This window comes from Camelus bactrianus, chromosome 26, assembly GCF_048773025.1.
Source record: "Camelus bactrianus isolate YW-2024 breed Bactrian camel chromosome 26, ASM4877302v1, whole genome shotgun sequence".
Lineage (NCBI taxonomy): Eukaryota > Metazoa > Chordata > Mammalia > Artiodactyla > Camelidae > Camelus > Camelus bactrianus.
This window is the reverse complement of record NC_133564.1, coordinates 32,493,424-32,511,113: the sequence shown is the minus strand read 5'-3', so window position 1 is coordinate 32,511,113 and position 17,690 is coordinate 32,493,424. Positions and strand designations below refer to the sequence as shown.

At 43.8% G+C, this 17,690-nt stretch overlaps 2 protein-coding genes across 6 annotated transcripts in view; one reads left to right on the top strand and one right to left on the bottom strand.

The window, feature by feature from the left end:
- Positions 1-3,189: 3,189 nt before the first annotated feature.
- SMIM19 (small integral membrane protein 19) lies at positions 3,190-11,522 on the bottom strand. Its single transcript, XM_074353374.1, has 4 exons — positions 11,383-11,522; positions 7,242-7,379; positions 5,590-5,714; positions 3,190-3,718 (listed from the first exon to the last, which is right to left on the bottom strand). Exons 2-4 carry the CDS (start codon positions 7,373-7,375, stop codon positions 3,654-3,656), a joined length of 324 nt encoding a protein of 107 aa, XP_074209475.1. The 5' UTR covers positions 7,376-7,379; positions 11,383-11,522; the 3' UTR covers positions 3,190-3,653.
- Positions 11,407-17,690, top strand: part of SLC20A2 (solute carrier family 20 member 2) — a 93,375-nt gene continuing 87,091 nt past the window's right edge. For 2 of the 5 annotated variants that reach the window (XM_074353365.1, XM_074353366.1), the window contains exons 1-2: positions 11,666-16,032; positions 17,208-17,307. The gene's annotated coding sequence lies outside the window, so the exon portion shown is untranslated. Of the gene's footprint in view, positions 11,548-11,665; positions 16,033-17,207; positions 17,308-17,690 lie in introns of those variants that run through there. The other 3 variants (XM_074353367.1, XM_074353368.1, XM_074353370.1) reach the window with 3 other exon arrangements.

The window sequence follows — 17,690 nt, the reverse complement described above, 5'->3', positions numbered from 1 at the left end:
TTCTGCGATCTACTTATTTTGCACATAGCTTGGAGATAAGCCAAGTGTCCTTTGTCTTTCCAGTTCTCCAGCACCTATGGCTATTCTGAGTCTGTTATTAAAATCAAATAGCCAACAGATGACATGTGGCTACTCCATAACTTTTTGCAGAATGAATCACCTGGCTCCATATGGTATATTTTGGTCACTTCTCTAATTATATGTTCTAAGATACATTTTTGTGTGTTTGTGTGTGTATATATATATATTTATTGAAGTAGAGTCAGTTTACAATGTTGTGTTAATTTCTGGTGTACAACATAATATTTCAGTCATACATGAACATACATATATTCATTTTCATATTCTTTTTCACCATAAGTTACTATAAGATATTGAATATAATTCCCTGTGCTTATACAGTATGAACTTACAGTGTATCTATTTTATATATATTAGTTAGTATCTGCAAATCTCGAACTCCCAATTTATCCCTTCCCACCCCTTTCCTCCCTGGTAACTGTAAGTTTGTTTTCTATGCTGTGAGTCTGTTTCTGTTTTGTGAATAAGTTCATCTTTTTTTTTTTAGATTCCACACATAAGTGATATATGGTATTTTTCTTTCTCTTTCTGGCTTACTTCACTTAGAATGACAGTCTTAAGGTTCATCCATGTTGCTGCAAATGGCATTATTTTATTCTTTTTTATGAGTGAGTAGTATTCCATTGTATAAATATCCCACAACTTCTTTATCCAGTCATCTGTTGATGGACATTTAGGTAGCTTCCATGTCTTAGCTGTTGTAAATAGTGCTGCTATGAACATTGGGGTCCATGTATCTTTTTGAATTAAGGTTCCCTCTGGATATATGGCCAGAGGGGGATTGCTGGATGATATGGTAAGCCTATGTTCAGTCATTTGAGGAATCTCCACACTGTTTTCCATAGTGGCTGCACCAAACAACAGCCCCAGTGTAGGAGGGTGGGAATGTAGTTCAGTACAGCTGTTATGGAAAAAAAAACTACTTTCATTCTTAATGTCTGAAGTTATTTTTATTACCATTTTCTCTCTTATTTCTACTCAATGCTTAAAAGTATTTCCAACATCACGGCAATTTTACCATACACTCCGAATCCCCTCTTCTGTTCAATCACATCAGGAACTCCACCTGAGCAGGGAGGGGACAGCTCAGTGGCAGAATATACGCCTAGCACACACGAGGTCCTGGGTTCGATCCCCAGTGCCTCCATCAAAATAACTAATAAATAAACCTAATCAACTCCCCCTCCCAAAGAAACAAACAAGCAAGTGAAAAACCCACCAACAAAATAAATAAAATAAATAAATATATTCTTAAGTATGTGTTATAAAAAAAAAAAAAAGGAAATCCACCTGAAAGGGTGTGAGGTTGACAGCAAACAGCTGTGTCCTTGGAGCAGGAGGCTGGCCCCAGCGGGGCACCCAGGGAGGCGGACTCCCCCTGCCCTCTGCCCTTTTCTTGCTTACTGCAGAGTATCTTATGCAGTAAAAGAGGAAAATCATGGACAAGGAGAACACAAGTGCTAGCGATCAGTTTATTAATCCTTCCATTTTTCTTCCAAAGAAAACAGTTCCGTGGGACCCTTGGTGGATTCGGGGGCAGAAGCAGGACAATGAGCTGGTGTCACTTTGAAGTGTGGCTGCAGGGCTCCCCACCGCCTCTTCCCAGCACAGCTGTTGAAACTTCAAAGTCGGACCTGTTGTTGATCCTGCCGGTGGGGGGGTGCAATTTCCACCAGTGGGCTTTAGAGAAAAAGTGCAGAGGAATCTTCCTCTCTTACTTAGCAGAGTTGGATGCTCTCCAAACGATCTACTAGGTTTTTTGTTGTTGTTGTTTGTTAATATTTTATTTTATTTTTTTAGCGGCGGGCGTAGGGACCGGGGATGGAACCCAGGACCTTGCGCATGCTAAGCCTGCACTCTACAGCTGAGCTACACCCTCCCCTGATCTACCAGGTTTTAGTTATGACTGTCTCTGCCTAGTGGGTGCAAAGAAAAAAGCCATCCTTGTCAGTTTCCTGTGATTTCAATTTACGCTGTTTTTACAGATCAGCTTAGATAGCCGGTTTTCATAATTTGTCCCGATTGTGCCACACTTCAGTGACAGCAGGTAACCACAGGTAAACACTCCTGCTCCTGATTACACAGTAGTTTCCAAAGAGCAAGGCGAAGTTTAAGGAGATTGTCCCCTTGTCTCTCCACTCCCCCAAGATGGTAATTACAACAGTTTACCATCCTTCAGTCAGTTTTGCGTTCCATGTATATAGGTGGTGCATTCAGACTCACACGAGTTATGAATCACTCCATTTAGTCAACAATTTACCTTCTACTGTATATGTGTGTGTGTGTGTGTATATATATATATGTGTGTGTATATATATATATATGTGTGTATATATATATATATATATATATATTTGGTAGGAGGAGGTAATTAGGTTTATTTATTTATTTATTCCTAGAGGACGTACTGGGGATCGAACCCAGGACCTCATGCATGCTAAGCACGCGCTCTACCACTTGAGCTGTACCCTCCCTCCTCTATTTTTGAATGATACAAATTGTAAAAGCAAATGCAATTTCCCTGAAATGATTTCCTTTGGTCCAAGCTTTTTCCTTTAGAATTTATTTTCTTTACTTCACAATGATGAATGCTTGAAATATTAATTCTAACTCTAAAAATTAAGAATAGTTATTGATTCAAAAATGAATTCTTGGACACTTACATGGACGGTTAAATTTCCCTGCCACTACCTCTAACCAGCTTTGATTTAAACAAACATGAAAAATTAGAACAAACATTTCTAAATGCTCATTAGCAAGAACATTTCAGTGTACGGTAACAAACGGTACAAGATATGAGAGTCTTCAGGCAAGGCTGTTGTGCTAAAAAAGTGTAAGTAACCAGTTATATTAAATATTGGTAGTCATGTGACCAAAGAAGCCAGTCGCTAACACTGATCGGAGGTACTCAGGACTTCCGGTGGGACACACTCCTGGAAACACCACGAAAGGGCACAAATTCCAGGCACAGAAAACTTCCACCATCAGCAGGTGCGTGTGCTTCACGATATCATGATGTAGAATAAAAGTGTTACTGTGCATATTCTGAAGAAGCAAAGATGGTTAATTCAATTAAGAGGTAGCAGCAGGAGTAAGAACACCAATTAGTCCGTTATCCATGTGACATTTATTCCAGAATACAATCTAAGAGGAAGTTATTCTGATGCCTGCATTTTTCTTTTTTAATTTTGCAAAACAGGTCACATCAGAGTGGCATGAACACTGGACTCCTGCTTCTGAAGATGGTTTTTTTTGTTCCTGATTGTATCCTGAAGAAACCGAAGGTCTTCACAAGGTAAAAATCACTGTCTCTGGTTACAGTCTATCTCCCTAGGCACGTGCAGACTCTGTGTTCAGGACTTTTGGGGCATTTTTAATTTATCTAACAAATGATCTGGAGATGTCGTTTTAACAAAGCGAAACGAAAGACACCAAAAAATTGGGAGAAAGTCATAAGTAAGATGATTTCACTGAGACACAAGTTAAAAATAAGAAAGGGCTGTTCATGATTTAGTAGAATCAGGAGATCACACTCGAACAACAATCACACACGTTGCTCATTTTCTGAGATGTCATTCCAAAGACAGCTGCACACTGTCAGCTTGGTTTTGGGGCTGCTGATAGTCATATTTCCTGGCTGTTAAGAAACAGATGAAACAAAATACAAAAATAAAAAAAGGAGATTAAAATGAATACAGTATCAAATTAATTACTAGATCACTTCATCACATCACAATCATGATTTTCAGTAATGAATCAGCTTAGAATTAAATTTTCTTAAGGATTTTTTTTTTGGTAGTAAAACATAAAAACATAAAATTTGCAGCTTCACCATTTCTAAGCTTGTAGTTCAGTGGCACTGACCACAGCCACAGCATTGTGTTACCACCAACACCATCCACATTTTGACCATCCCGGGCTGAACTCTGTCCTCGTTAAACACGAACTCCCTATTCCTCCTCCCCTAGCTCCTGGCAACCACCATTCTACTTTCTGTCTCTATGAATTGGCTTCATATAAGTGAAATCACACAATATTTGTTCCTGCGTGACTGGCTGACTTCACTTCACGATAAGGATAATTACGAAGCATAATGTCCTCAAGGTTCATCCGTGTTGCAGCTCGTGCCAGAATTTCCTCCCTCTTAGAGGCTGAATAACGTTCCATCTATGTATTCACCACCTTTTGTGTATCCATTCATCATCGGTCAAGAACCCTTGGGTTGTTTCCACCTTTTGGCTACTGTGAATAATGCTGCTGTGTTCTAGTAAGTTTTACTTTTAATTTTTTAAGTTTTACTTTTTATTTTGAACTAATAACACAGGCACGTGATACAAAATGCAAAAGCAACACAAGAGGAAACAGTGAAAAGTGTTATCTTCCTCCTACCTTTCCCCAAAGGAACTGCTGTTCTTAGTTCGCAGGATAAAATTTATGCTGAAGAATTTTCTAGAAGCTCTACTTGTGTAAAATACACATATATACTTTTTTTCCCTACTTTTCACCTGTAATTCCACTCCACCTGAGATATATTCTAGTAACATCTTGCTGATCATTCTTTCTTCCTTCTTTTCATGTGTGTGCATGCACACGCACACACACACACACATATTTAAGTTTTCACTAGAGACACCTGTCTTTTAAAAATATCCAATCTTTTTCCTTTAAATCCCACAGTGTTCCCATCGAGGTAATGAATGTTATCAATCTGATGTGTATCTTTGCAAGGCTTCCTCCATGCCTATGTAATTACACAGAACATTTTTATTACATGTAGATAGGGATGCTTTTGTCATTTGATTTGAAAGGAGTGGCACCCTAGTAAACGTACAATTAAATCGTGCTTTTTTCTCAATTGATGGCACACTGTGGACACCACACCTCATTTTTTTAAATAAAAGGCTGTGGTTCGGATGTACGACTCATCCTGGCTCCGAGCACTTTGACCTTTGTTCCTTCCCCACCCTACATACTCACAGCGTTCAGTCCCACAGGACATATTAACACTGAGGCAGGACCTCTGGCCTTGCACGTGGATGCCACGTTCTAGAAGCCGTTCCCACACTGCCGTGGCGGGCTGTACACGGTCGCTTAATTGTAACAGAAGCGGCTGCAAACTCTATAAACAGAAAATTCAGACCCAAACTAAAAGCAGCCTCAACTCAACTTGCCCTCAGCCAGATCCCCAAAATGCTCTTGGCCACTTGGATGTCACTGCCCAAGAGGGAATTAGAGCAGGACGAGATAGCAGGCTTCCCCAGCGTTGAAGTTTCTTAAGTTTGGCAAAATCTACAAAAATGCAATCACATGAACACATCGGGGTCTTGGAAGGATCTGGAGGCACTAACTTCACGCCAGCCTGGTTTGCTGATACCGTGAGGAGTAGCTAAAAAAGGCACAAGGTTTTCATTATCAGCTATTTCTGGTAACTTTCACCAACTAGACCCAATTCCCAAAATCCTATTTTAAATTGACGCCTGTATGTAGTTAAGCACAGATTATACTCACAAATGGAATACATTTCCAGTTGCTGTCTTAAACGGATTTTGCTTATTGTGTCGTAAAAGTTGGGCTCTGACAAAGCCTCTGCTGTAGGTGGCAGGCTGAATATTCTCATAATTTTCCTTTTATTCCTAAAACACAAAACCAATGCAGAGAAGAGATTTGGATTCACGGCTACAAGACTGCAATACTCTCATGATTATACAAATCGGGAGCTGCATTAAAAGCACATTAGTGGCAGAGTTCGTCTTCTATTTTGTCTCTGTGAGATGCTTCCTTGGCTCAAAGATTCTTTCTCTCATCAAAGTATGAAGTGCCTACCTGTAAAGCCACAGAGCTACAAGAAAAAAAAATAAAGTAGGTAAACACACCTCCCTGCAAAAAAAAAAAAAAAAAAAAAAAAGCCGTATTATATGAAAAAATGCACAAACCGAAAAAATGTGATTTTTTTTCTTCCTCCCTCTCCTGTCTTCCACATGAAGCTAAATGACTGGGTTGGGGGATAACAGTAGGTGAGCAGACCTTAATTTTGGAAAACAATGAACAAATGGATTTCTTAAACGGAGCAGCCTGGCCTTAGTGGGACCATCTCCTGGTTGAAATTAACAACAGTGCTTTTCTGCTTCGAAAACGGGGCTATGTGGAGGCGGCGGGGGTTAGTTTTAGGGGGAAGCTGGTACCTGCCTGTGGCCCCGTGCTGATTTGTGGAGCCTTCTCCCAGCCACCCCCGGAGAGTCCAGGCGGCCACTGGGCCAGATGCTCAGAGGTCCTGAGGTTGGACACGGGGAGCCTGCGTGTCTGATGCCAAGTGTGGGCTCTGAACTATTCCCCAGGGCAAACGTCAATTATTCTTGGATGACTAATTATTTTGAACTGTCTAATGTCTTTTGACCTTGGTTAGAGGACTCCATGAGGCACGCAGCTATGTGCAGGAGCAACTCGGTCCAACTATGACTGTTTTTCCTCTTCCAAGCAGCCACCCACCCCCCCGCCACCTCTTTTTCACTGTACTTAAAGGAAAGGAGTCAGGGGATGTGGGAAAGCACAGTTAAATCATGCTACAGCACCTGGAATTAAGGCAGGAAATAGTAATGAGGATTTACACCCTGTGGCAAGTCAGGGACACAAAGGTCAAAGGTCCTTGTTCTCGGGGGACTGCGTTTTTGTGGGATGGATGGACAAGTAATCAGATCATACCAAAATGATTCCAGTACGTGCTATGACATAGTCATGCACAAGAAACAGCAGGGAAAGCTTGAATGTGCAAAGACAGAACTGCTGAACACGCAGGAATCAGTGTTTCTGAATTTCAGGGATGTGGGCCAAAAATATGCGCTCATCCAAGGGTGATGGTGAACCCAGGCTGAGTGATAAAACTGAGCTACGTTAGAAATGATAGAACGAGACTCTACAGCAGCTGGTCCAGGCGCCAAGAGCTGCCTGAAATCCCCGGCTCTTGAAGCAACGGGGTTTTCAAAGCCTCATCTTGGGTGTCCCATATTTGAGGGCAGACCTGAGTGTTTTCACAGAGGTGAAAAAAAAAATGCTGATGAAATGATTTTTGTGTATTTAATTTAGATCGAACAAGCAAACAAAGCAGCCTGCAAAACTGTTAAAGGCCCAGTTTCTTATCTACCCCGAGACACCAAAACATTTACCTCTTGGCATACATGAAGAGCCCAAAGCTGACAAGGATCACGACCAGGTAAACATTGGTGGCTTCATTCCAGGCCTCGTGTACGCTGTAATCCATGGAGCCATCAGCACCCATCACTCCGTAACCGCCAGGCATGGGGCTGTGGGGCCACAAAGAAAACAGGGTCCCCTTCAGTCAGTGATGGGGTGACCCGGACAGGGGCTGGCCCACGTATGGCCTGCTGGCCAGCTCCAGCCCGCCGTCTGTTTGTGTATCGCCCAGGAGCCAAGAATGGTTTTACAGTTCTTTTATTTTTTTTTAAAGAACTTGTTTTACAAATTTATTTTATTTTTATTATTATTTTTTTTTGGTGGGGGAGGTCATTAGGTTTATTTACTTTTAGAGGAGGTACTGGGGATCGAACCCAGGACCTTGTGTGTGTATGCTAAGCACGCGCCCTACCACTTAAGCTATACCTTCCCCAACTGCTTTTATATTTCCAAATGAATATTTTATTTTATATTTTTATTTTATTTTATTTTATTCTATTCTATTTTTTAAATATAAGCTCTTTATCCATAACATAAAAATCTCACCACACATAAAAGAACAATATTTCTATGAAAATATTTATTTTCTTGTCATTTTTTAAAAATTGAAGTACAGTCAATTACAATGGTTAGAAATACCTCCAGAGTAGCTCCTATTTTTGCCTCCCAGCCCTCAAAGCCTAAAATATTTGCAGTCTGGCTGTTTAAGAAAAAGTTGGCCAACCCCGGTCTGGCTCACTAAGGCATGTAACATATTTCCCCTGATTTTCAGCTTTGAGACACCATGAAGGTTAAAACTCGGGATCAAAAAAATCGTATGTCTAAAAGTTTCCGGGTTGAAATGTCAGGGCACGGTGTCCAAATTGGAACTATTACTCAGGTGGGAGTGACTGAGCACTTGACATCCAGGCTCAAACAACTGGCCGTGATGCTAAAGAGGACAGGGACAGTGTGGGACTGGATGAGATGCCACAGCCACCACTCTGCTCTTCACAGGCCCCTGACGCACCTGGAAAATGTCTGGAGCTTTCTCAAACGGCCTCTCGGCTGAACGGGGCTGAAAGGAGCTGTGGGATAAAAAGTGACTTTTGCTATTTATACAGCTGCGACTTCTGTTTAAGGAAATGCATTCTTTGGATGTTCCCACAGAAAATGAGCGTGGTAACAGACAGTGTATCAGATCACAAGGGAAAGGGTAATGGTTTCCTATTTGTGTTTGGGAAGTTAAGTGAATTCTTCCTTCAAGAGAAAGTTCCTCCCTTGTGTTAAATCTAAACTAGGTAGGGCTAAGTAAGATGACCTAGTATGTGAAAGAAATTCAGAAGTGTTGTTTGAGACGATTTATACAAAGGAGAAAAACTGAACCAATGACAGGGGATAACTGTACTGTGGTTTCTAGTAAGAGTCATTTTCTAATACCAAGAAGAAGTATCTGGAAGGTCCAAGAAATTGTTTTGCAATTTTTCCTAGACATTCTACAACAATAAAGCCATTGCAGAAATTCCTCCACTAAAGTATCTTGCAATCTGTCCTATGAGCCTCCGAAGTGTTCTTTAATGCAGATTTGGCTCAGCAAGTTATGAAGCATATATTAAGGGTAAAAAGTCTGTTTTCTTTCTTAGAGTTTGCCTCTGCATAAAATGAGTGAAAGTTCCCCCTGGGGTGGGCTCCCAGGCCAGGTGACATGTTTGTCCCTTTCTGACACCTGAAGTCTCTGTCAGACATTTGGGGACAGGATTCTTCATTTACAATAAACTGAGTACCATGAATGGCCATTTAACTTCAACTCTAGACATCATGGGCAAGAATAATTTCTCTGAAGCATCTTTTGTTGTCTGATGAATAAAAAGATTGGTCTTGTAAAAAATTAGCCAGGGGATAATAAAAACAGGACTTAAATTATAAAAGTTACAGATGCAAGATCTAAACATTATTTCATCATTAAACCACGTCCAATTCCTAGATAGTAAAAACTAGCTATAGATTTTTTTTTTTTTAAGAAGAGGAGGAAGCACAGGGAGATTTCACATTTTTGGTTTTGATTCTTGTTCCTTAACACTGAACTCTAGAGTTTCTCTGAATGTAACATGATTTATAGTAAGTAATCGCCTACTTTAGAAATGGAAACCTTTGGAAGATCGGAGACTGTCTTTATGATTTATGGACTCTAGAATTTTTTTCCTAGATTTTCATTGGTGCCAAAATGTAAAATAAAAATGACTGTGTTTTTGGCAAATAAGAGATGTCTTAGCTGTCTGATCTGAGATGCTGCAGAAGGCCCGCATAACCATGTGGCGAGGGTGTAGGTTTCAGGATGGGGGAGTTACTAACATATCAGAGTAGAATCAGGGAACATATATCACAGTGGCTCCTGGAACATTCTGCAGGTGCCCTTTACCTGACACATTCTGAAAGCGTTTCCGACCTGTTTTCTAACACCTGACTGGATCTGAGGCAGGTTAATTTCTTGCATCCGTTATTCACAAAATTCTGTTCATGTGCCACTCAATAAATGAGGTATGCCTACAGAGCTTGTGTTCCTCCTGCTACAAAGAGGCCAGACTTAAATTACATTTAGAAAAGGATTCTGAAATACTGACAGAATGGTACATTTTTCACGTGCATTATACAGCATACATTATACAACTTCATTAGTATGCAATGACACCACTGTTCCGAAGTTCCGGGGACACACGCTCTGGAGTTATTTTTGGTAGTGCAGTTGTGAAAGATTTGCACTGAGGGTAGGCCTTTCCTGCCCAGTCCTCCATCATGACCAAAGGCAGGACTTTGTAAGACTGCCAGGAATAAGGAATGGTCTTGTTCAAGGTCATCATACAGACCCATGGGTCCCATGCGGCCTGAACTATGACCAGTCCCCTCCCAGCCTGCCAGGGTCTAACCAAGTGTGCACACACACACCTGCTGAGTGGTTACTGCATACCACCACAGCCTTCCTCTCGAGTCCAAAGCAGAAGGCCCAGGGGCATTACAGCGGTTCATTCCTGGCAAGTTAATGAATGTTTCAGCAAGATCACCACGTGCTTGGTTTGTCATTAAAAGCTTTTTTGAGAAAAGTGACCTTTTTTCACATATTTTCCCTGTAAAGTAATGCTTGAAATATTTCCGTAAGGAGACGCTATGATGAGCTGAACGTAAGTATCCAGAAAGTTGGCAAAACATGACAACTAGGGCTTGATTTCAGTTTGACAAACTTTTACGTGGAGAACAAGAACTCCTCGGCTATATCGAAAAATTTTAAAACAGTGTCCTGATTTGGGGTTCCTGATACCATGTCTAGGTGGTTCAGTTTTGAAGATCACTTGTCAGCCTATCTCGAATGCTATCAGTTTTGTCTCTCATTTAGAGCTTTGTTATTGCGACACAAATTCAGATTAGAATCACCCATATAGTTTCAAGAGTTCCTTACAACACCATCCAGCGCAAAAATGTGATTTTCTTTCTCCCAATCCTCTGAAATGCCAAAGGTTTGGGTTCCGGAAGCCAAAGGGTACAAGTTGACAGGCCTTCAACCAACAGGGGGAAAGGCAGTTAACACAAAGTCATCTAATTTTCACAACCACCCTGCTGGGAGGCACTAAAGCACCATTTGACAGAAGCACCGGGGATGGAGGTGGTGGTCATTCAACTTGCCCCAGGCCACCCACACTGGGGAGTGGGAGGGAGGGTCGTCACACGTCCGGCCCCGACCCAGACCCGGGAGACCGGCTCCTCCCGGGAGGAGGTGCGGTGGAGCCGCACGGTGTGATCCTCTCCCGGGAGCGGCCCGGGCGGGCGCGAGGCCCGATCCTAAAGCGCGCCCGCTACAGCCCAACCCTCCCGAACTCTCCCGGGCGCCTGGCGCTGCGAACTCGGGGCCCCACTGTGCCCGGAGGGGCTCCGAGGCCGGGCGCGGCGACGAAGGAGCAGGGCCGCCGGGGCCGCGGGGCTGTGGGCACCCTCCCCTCCCCCCCACTCCCCTCCCCCCACTCCCCTCCCCCACTCCCCTCCCCCTCCCCCGCGCGGCGGGGCGGGGCGCGAAGGGGCGGGGCGTGTGGCGGGGCGGGGCGGGGGCGGGGCCGGCCAGCCGGCGTGGGGCGCGGGTCCACTCACGCTGCTCGCTCCGCAGGCGGCGCGCGGCTCGGCTGCTCAGCTCGGGGCTCTTTCCCCCGCAGTCGCGGCCAGACGCGCGGAGCCGGTTACCGGACGGACCCGGGCGACCTCTGCCTTCGTCATTTCCTGCCGGCCCGGCGGCTTCCGGATGGAACGAGGAGCCAGGTCTTTTCCCCCCCACCCCCCTCTCAGGGTTTGAACGGGAGAGACGCCGCGACGGCCCCGGTGCCGCCCCCGGGCGCGTGAGTGGAGCCCGGCCCTTTCCCTCCCCGGCGGCGCGGCGCCGGCCCCGCCCCCGGCCCCTCCCCGCGACCCCGGGCCGCGCGACCCCGCGGCTCTGGTGGCGGAGGGTCTGGCCGCCCCCGCCTGGAGGTCCACGTGGGTCTGGCAGCGGCGAGTCCGAGCGGGCGGGGAGAGGGGACGGGTCCTCCCGGGAGCGCTGCGCTGCTTCCCGCCCCACCTCGGCGCGCCCGGGCGCCGCTCGGCGTGGGAGGGGGGTGTGCCTTGGCCCACGGTGGAGATTAAGCTGGAAACGCGAAGATTGTCTTTTTTCGTAATGAGGGCATCGGGTTACTTTTATTATTTACTTAGGAAAGCACGTGTTCTCCAGACTGTCTTTGCATTTTCCCTATCGCAATAAATGATGCTTGGCGGAGACTGTTGGAAGTGTTTTAAAAACTGGATGTGCCCAGGATGCTGTAATAGTGTCAGTTTAAGCGGCATTGGGGTGTTGAAACATTTTTGTGTTGGAAGAAGTTGAAAAATTCTGGCATGAGACAGGTAATGAATTTATGTAGGATTTCAGCATCAGTATTGAAGTAATCAGATTTCAGGGGTTGGCGCAGCCTTGCAAATAAGTGGCCACTTATCCACGTGCTTGAGGTCTTAACTACTCATTCTGAGCTAGTTCTCCAGGATCAGCTGACTGCTGATTATAATTCATAGTAGACCCATGTGGAGCTTGTGTTAATTGATAAGCAGAGATTAGAGCTAACATTTAACGCTGTACTCCTTAGCAAGTTTTCTCTGCTGCTTTGTGGATTCTGTTACAATTAAACTCACCTGTGTCTGGATGACGACCATTACTTAGTGCTTAACATAGAAGCGTTATTTTTAGTAGTAACACATACTAGCTTATATATATATGTACCCACATATATAATTTTATTTTTATTTTATTTTTAAAAATTTCATTTATTTATTTATTGGGGGGCAGGTGATTAGGTTTATTATTTACTTTTAGTGGAGGTACTGGGGATTGAACCCAGGACGCTCTTACATGCTAAGCACAGGACTCTTCCACTGAGCCATACCTTCCCCCTAACATATATAATTTTATAACTATCTACTTTGACTTCAGGTTGGAAAATTAGGAACAAAAAGAATGGATAGTGTTGAGTACTAATTGTTTGCCAGGCCTATGCCAAATAGTCTGCGTGCTTTGTCTCATTTAATCTTCCGAATTACTTTTTGCATGAACATAGGTTGCACAGAATGCACAGGAGTTTGATTTGAACGTGTCCAAAAGTGGAATGTGTACATTCATTCCTTTGTTTCTGGTTTTGTAAAATACAGGTGTTAGCAATATGAAGTGACTCATAGAGTAAATTAATAGGTTTTTTCCAAGTTAGAAGATGGGTTTCCAATTGCATAGAACTGCAGTGAGTCCCTTTATTTGGCTAGTCAATAGTTTGCAAAGTCCTTTGTCTCTTCTTTATCCAAGTTCCCATGACACATCATCGTTACCCAAAGAACAGGCTACGTTTGGATATTGGAAAAAGGTAAATATTGGGAAAGACTTAATGCTCCTTCTGAAAGTCCCCCTGTTTCCATATTAAGTTTCTAAGGGACGTTTCTAATTAAGGGTTAACAGATGACAATAAAACAGAAAGAGTACTTTTCCAGTACCAAACCAAGGAAGTAAAAAACTGGGGGTTGGCTGTTACTTTGTTGATGAGTCTAACATTCATGGGTTTAAGAACGTTAAGCATGTTAGGTAAACTACATTGTACGAGTTCTACGTAATTTTTCAGTTTGCCTTTCAACGTCTTAAACATAGTTAAGTCCAGTACTTTGTGCATTAAGAAGTTACGTTTTGGCTGGATTTAACTGAGTGGTTTTGACTTCCTTCATCAAGAAGTGTATTTTGACTGTGTGTCCAGAGATACGCTTTAATGATTTACGGAGGCATAGCAATGATGAGAATGGTGGTGGGGTCTAACAGTTGGCATCTTGTCAGAGTAAAAGTAGATGAAAGGCCGTAGAGGATGAGGGAAGCCCTTGGAAATGTGTCTTGTTTGTAATTGGAGCATATTGGGCTCAGTGTGTCTTTGGATTCTAGTGGTCCATCCCTGGAGAGGGAATGACTGGGAATGCTCTGCCAGGCAGTGTTCAAAAAAGGGTTCCTTTACCTAAAGGCACTCTCTCTGGGGAAGGGATGGGTGGAGAGTTGTCACCAACGGAAGGATGTGAGAAGAAAAAGATCATGTGTTTCTTTTGGAGTTAATACATCCTCCCATCGTGGTACCACATGGCATCTTTGGGCCCTTTCCTGGCAGGTATTTGATGTTCGTGGGAAAAGGGCTGGAGGAGACAGAATGGGGCTTTAATTGTGACTTTCGTGTGGGCGGCATCCATCAGCTGGGAAAACCATCCCAATAATACTGACTGTGTGTCTGTCGGTCTCTCATGTTATTCGTGTCCAGAAATTTGGAGGCTATCCCTCTGGTGTGCTTTACGGACAGTGGTACATGTTTAGAATACAGTACACGAAAAGTTGTGAATTTCTCACGACAGCCATTGTTGGATGTTCACCATTGTCGGAAGCGGGGGTGACCGCAATGCCGGCGTCAGCTCCTGTGTGTAAGTCCTTTAGGCGAAGATGCGTGTCCTTGGATGGGAAGACCAGCCCTTCTTCCTTCCTTCGGAACTCAGCCCTCACATGACATGCCCTGTCAGCTCCCAGGGTGTGGGGACCTTGTCTGTGTCCCTCATGGCCCCAGAGCCTAGGACAGGACCTGGCATCTGGAAGGTGTGCAATAAACACCTGAGAAATGAGCAGAGATGCATTGGAATCCTCGTCTGTCTTCTGGCCTCGGATGGAGAGCCCCCTGGCCTTTAGGGACGGGGCCACTGCAGCCTCGCCCTCCGGAGTCTGCCGCTCACACCGAGCCCCTGAATGTTAGCCGTTTATACCCCATACTTTGGCATTTCATCTTTTCTGGCTTTATATTGTTGCATGAGCGTTCCCTGGGTTTTGTTTCCCCACCCAAAATACAGGCTTCTTGAGGGCAGAGAAGACACAGTGCTATGTCTGAGAACTTCCTTGTTCACCCAGGATAACAGTATGTACAGAGTTGGTTTCTTTTTACCTATTAAGTGAACACTAGATGGGGAAACATCAGAAATATTCAAAACGTGGTCCCAGTCCTTGAGTAGGTAGTATTTTAGTTGAGCAAACGTTGTGTACTCACGTGGAACAGTATGAAACGTTGGTGCTAAATGAAGGAAATAATAATAGATCACGTTTTATGTAGGACTTAAAATGTGCCTGACACTGCCCCCGGTCCTTCTACGAGTTACTTTAGAATATAGGTACAGTTCTAATCCCATTTTTCAAATGAGGAAACTGAGGCCCAGCAAGGAATTTAAGTTACTTGCCCAAGATCACAATCCGAGTCGTAAGCAGGGAGACAGGCTGTGAGCCCGGGCAGCCTGGGTCCTGAGTCACTGTGGGCCCTCTAGGGAGATTTACTTTATCAAAGACAGACGAGAGGTCTAAAAGCTGACACTGTTTTCTCAAATTTCCAAGTAGCACACACAATTGCAGTGGCTCTGGGCTGCAGTAAAAGGGCTGGATTTTCCAGGTGGAAGAGGTTGATAATGAAATGGTTGCGGGGACACTGTATTTTGAAATGACTAAAGGCAAGATGAGAGAAGCTGAATTTTGAACCTCAAAGCTAAGTGAGGGATATGACTCTTCCTAGGAATGGAGTTCTAGGACAGTGACTCACCGGGACATAGGGCAGTGATTTTAAGTTACTAATTCAGTGTCAAATAACTCATGCGAAATAAAGCAATACTGAATGACACTTGTTACGACTTTAAAAACACTTTTAAACCCCTAGTGGACATAGTTTCCCAGCGAAGGGGAGTGTGACTGAAGGTTTCCTGTGCACGTCTGTCCATTTGCTTTGTCCATCTGTGAAATCTTGACCCACGTTTTCAGCTTGTCTTGGACAATAGAGAACACACTTGGGGCTCAGAGGCCTCTTCAAACCAAGTGATGTTCTTTGGTGGGGGGAAAAAAAAACCCCAAACCATAAAATCACGCTGTTGATCTGGTGACAGACCTAGAACGAAGTCATTTTGAAGCCATGTGGAATTGGATGAGGGCCTACAGACAAAATCCAGCAAGAGGAAGAGAAACAGTATTCTCTGAAGGCCCAGTCTTGTATCCCTCTTGTCGGGAGCTGACAGTTATTCTGGGGGTGTCGGGCATCAGCAGAGTCCACTGAATCCAAATGACTCAGCAGAGAGGGGAGTCCGCACGTCACCACACCCACTGCCCCGAAATCAGAGGATGAAGTACCTTGAATGAATCATGGGCCACAACCCTGGTCTGATGCCGAGGGGACACCCGCTCTGCAGGTACGGTGCCGTGGGCTGCAGGTCACTTCTGGTGGGAGGTCGTGACGGGGGCCTTGGGGGTGGGCAGGGCTTTGTGATTTAAGTAAGAAATGGTCCGTGCTGTGGTCATTTTCGCATCAGCTCATATTTTGGGAGGACCTGTCATAGAAGCAAGCTTCCAGCTATGAATATGGTCCCACAGTTGTGTTCTATTGTAATATCCGAGGAAATAATTTGGAAAACTTGAGCTAAGATAATCCTTCCTGAAGGGTTTATCCAGTTGGCATGTCAGCCTTAATCTTAATTTCGAGGTCTTCTCGGAACGGAGGCTTTTTAGGGAAAGAGGTGATGATACACCAGTTCATTTGCTTTAAGGCGGTCAAGCTGGGAGAATGTAATGCCGTCTCTCCTGCCCCATTTGATGACTCTGAGAACTAGGTCCCGAACCTGAGCTCCTGGGGCAGTTCTTTAAGTACGAGTGCCCATCAGAATGACCCAGGGTTTACTACACAGTAACAGTAGCAGATGCTTTAGCCTAATCCCACAGATTCAGATTTTTCAGAGCAGGAGCTGAGCTGGGCATCACTGTTTTAAACCATCCTCAAATGGTCCTAGAACCTCCCTCCCCCGTGAGAAGAACCAGCCCTGGAATTGATAAGAAAATCAGGGCAAAGTCAAACAAATGACGTGCCCACAGCTGATAGGGTGGTATCAAGATTTTATCACCAGATAGAATGTGATTTGAGAATTTTATGGCTGGAAGAAATTTTGCAGGTCATCGGTTCTGTAGCTCACTTTATAGCTGAATATAAAAACCGTGCTTGTTGGTACCATCCCCAAGAAAGACAGGAGCGCAGAGAAAAAGTTGTTCTCTCAAAGCCCATCTTCTGTCCTGGCCGGAGTAAAGATCAAAACGTCCATCACCAGACTTTCTTTACAATTTTGACTGATATTTCCCGTTAATTTCAGAAACAGTCAATAATTTGCAGTATTTTTGTTGTATGGCCTATAATGCCCTTTAAAATTTTTTTGAATGTGTAGTATATTTAAAGCTGAAGTGACAGATGAACATTTTTGTTTAGATAGCTTATTTTGCAGTCTTAGTTAGGATGCAACAGTGTGAAAATTTTCACTGCTTTATTAGAGTCTTTTTTGTTTTTAAAATCTGGTTGATTTTTAACTTTTTTCCCCCCAAGGCATCTTACCGTGGAAACAACACAGTTTCACTTCCATGCCATCTTTGAGGATGGGAGAATCCTAGTTTCAACGTGTCCTCAGTAGAGACCAAAGAACCAGGTTTGTTCTTTCAAGAAGTGTCCCAATGCCTCGGAACAGGAGCCGTTTCCAGAAGTAAATAGTAATGTCCGATGCCTGTGAACCGGACTGTATGGCCAAGTGACTCATTAAGATGTTCATGGAAGAATGCTTAAAAAAAAAAAAAACTGAAGAAAAGGCAAATTTCAAGAAGTGACCCCAATGCCATGTAGGATTTTTGAACAGCTGAAAGAAGATAGTTCTGCAAATCCGAGTGACAAGACTCTAGCGTGTTTCTTTCCATGTGTCTTACATTATCTTTGTGAACCCATTGCTTTTGTGTGTGGTTTTCAAGTTAGTTTCCTCTACTGCAATAGCTGGTCATCTGCTTACGATCAGAGTTTTACTCTGTGTGGGTGGAGAAG

Excerpts from the sequence above, each read along its gene's own strand:
- SMIM19 (XM_074353374.1), bottom strand. The coding sequence starts at position 7,375 with ATGCCTGGCGGTTACGGAGTGATGGGTGCTGATGGCTCCATGGATTAC. Across the intron at positions 5,715-7,241 it reads CTCTTCATGTATGCCAAGAG|GAATAAAAGGAAAATTATGA; the intron begins GTAAATGTTTTG and ends TTTGTGTTTTAG. Across the intron at positions 3,719-5,589 it reads ACTGGAAATGTATTCCATTT|CCAGGAAATATGACTATCAG; the intron begins GTGAGTATAATC and ends GTTTCTTAACAG.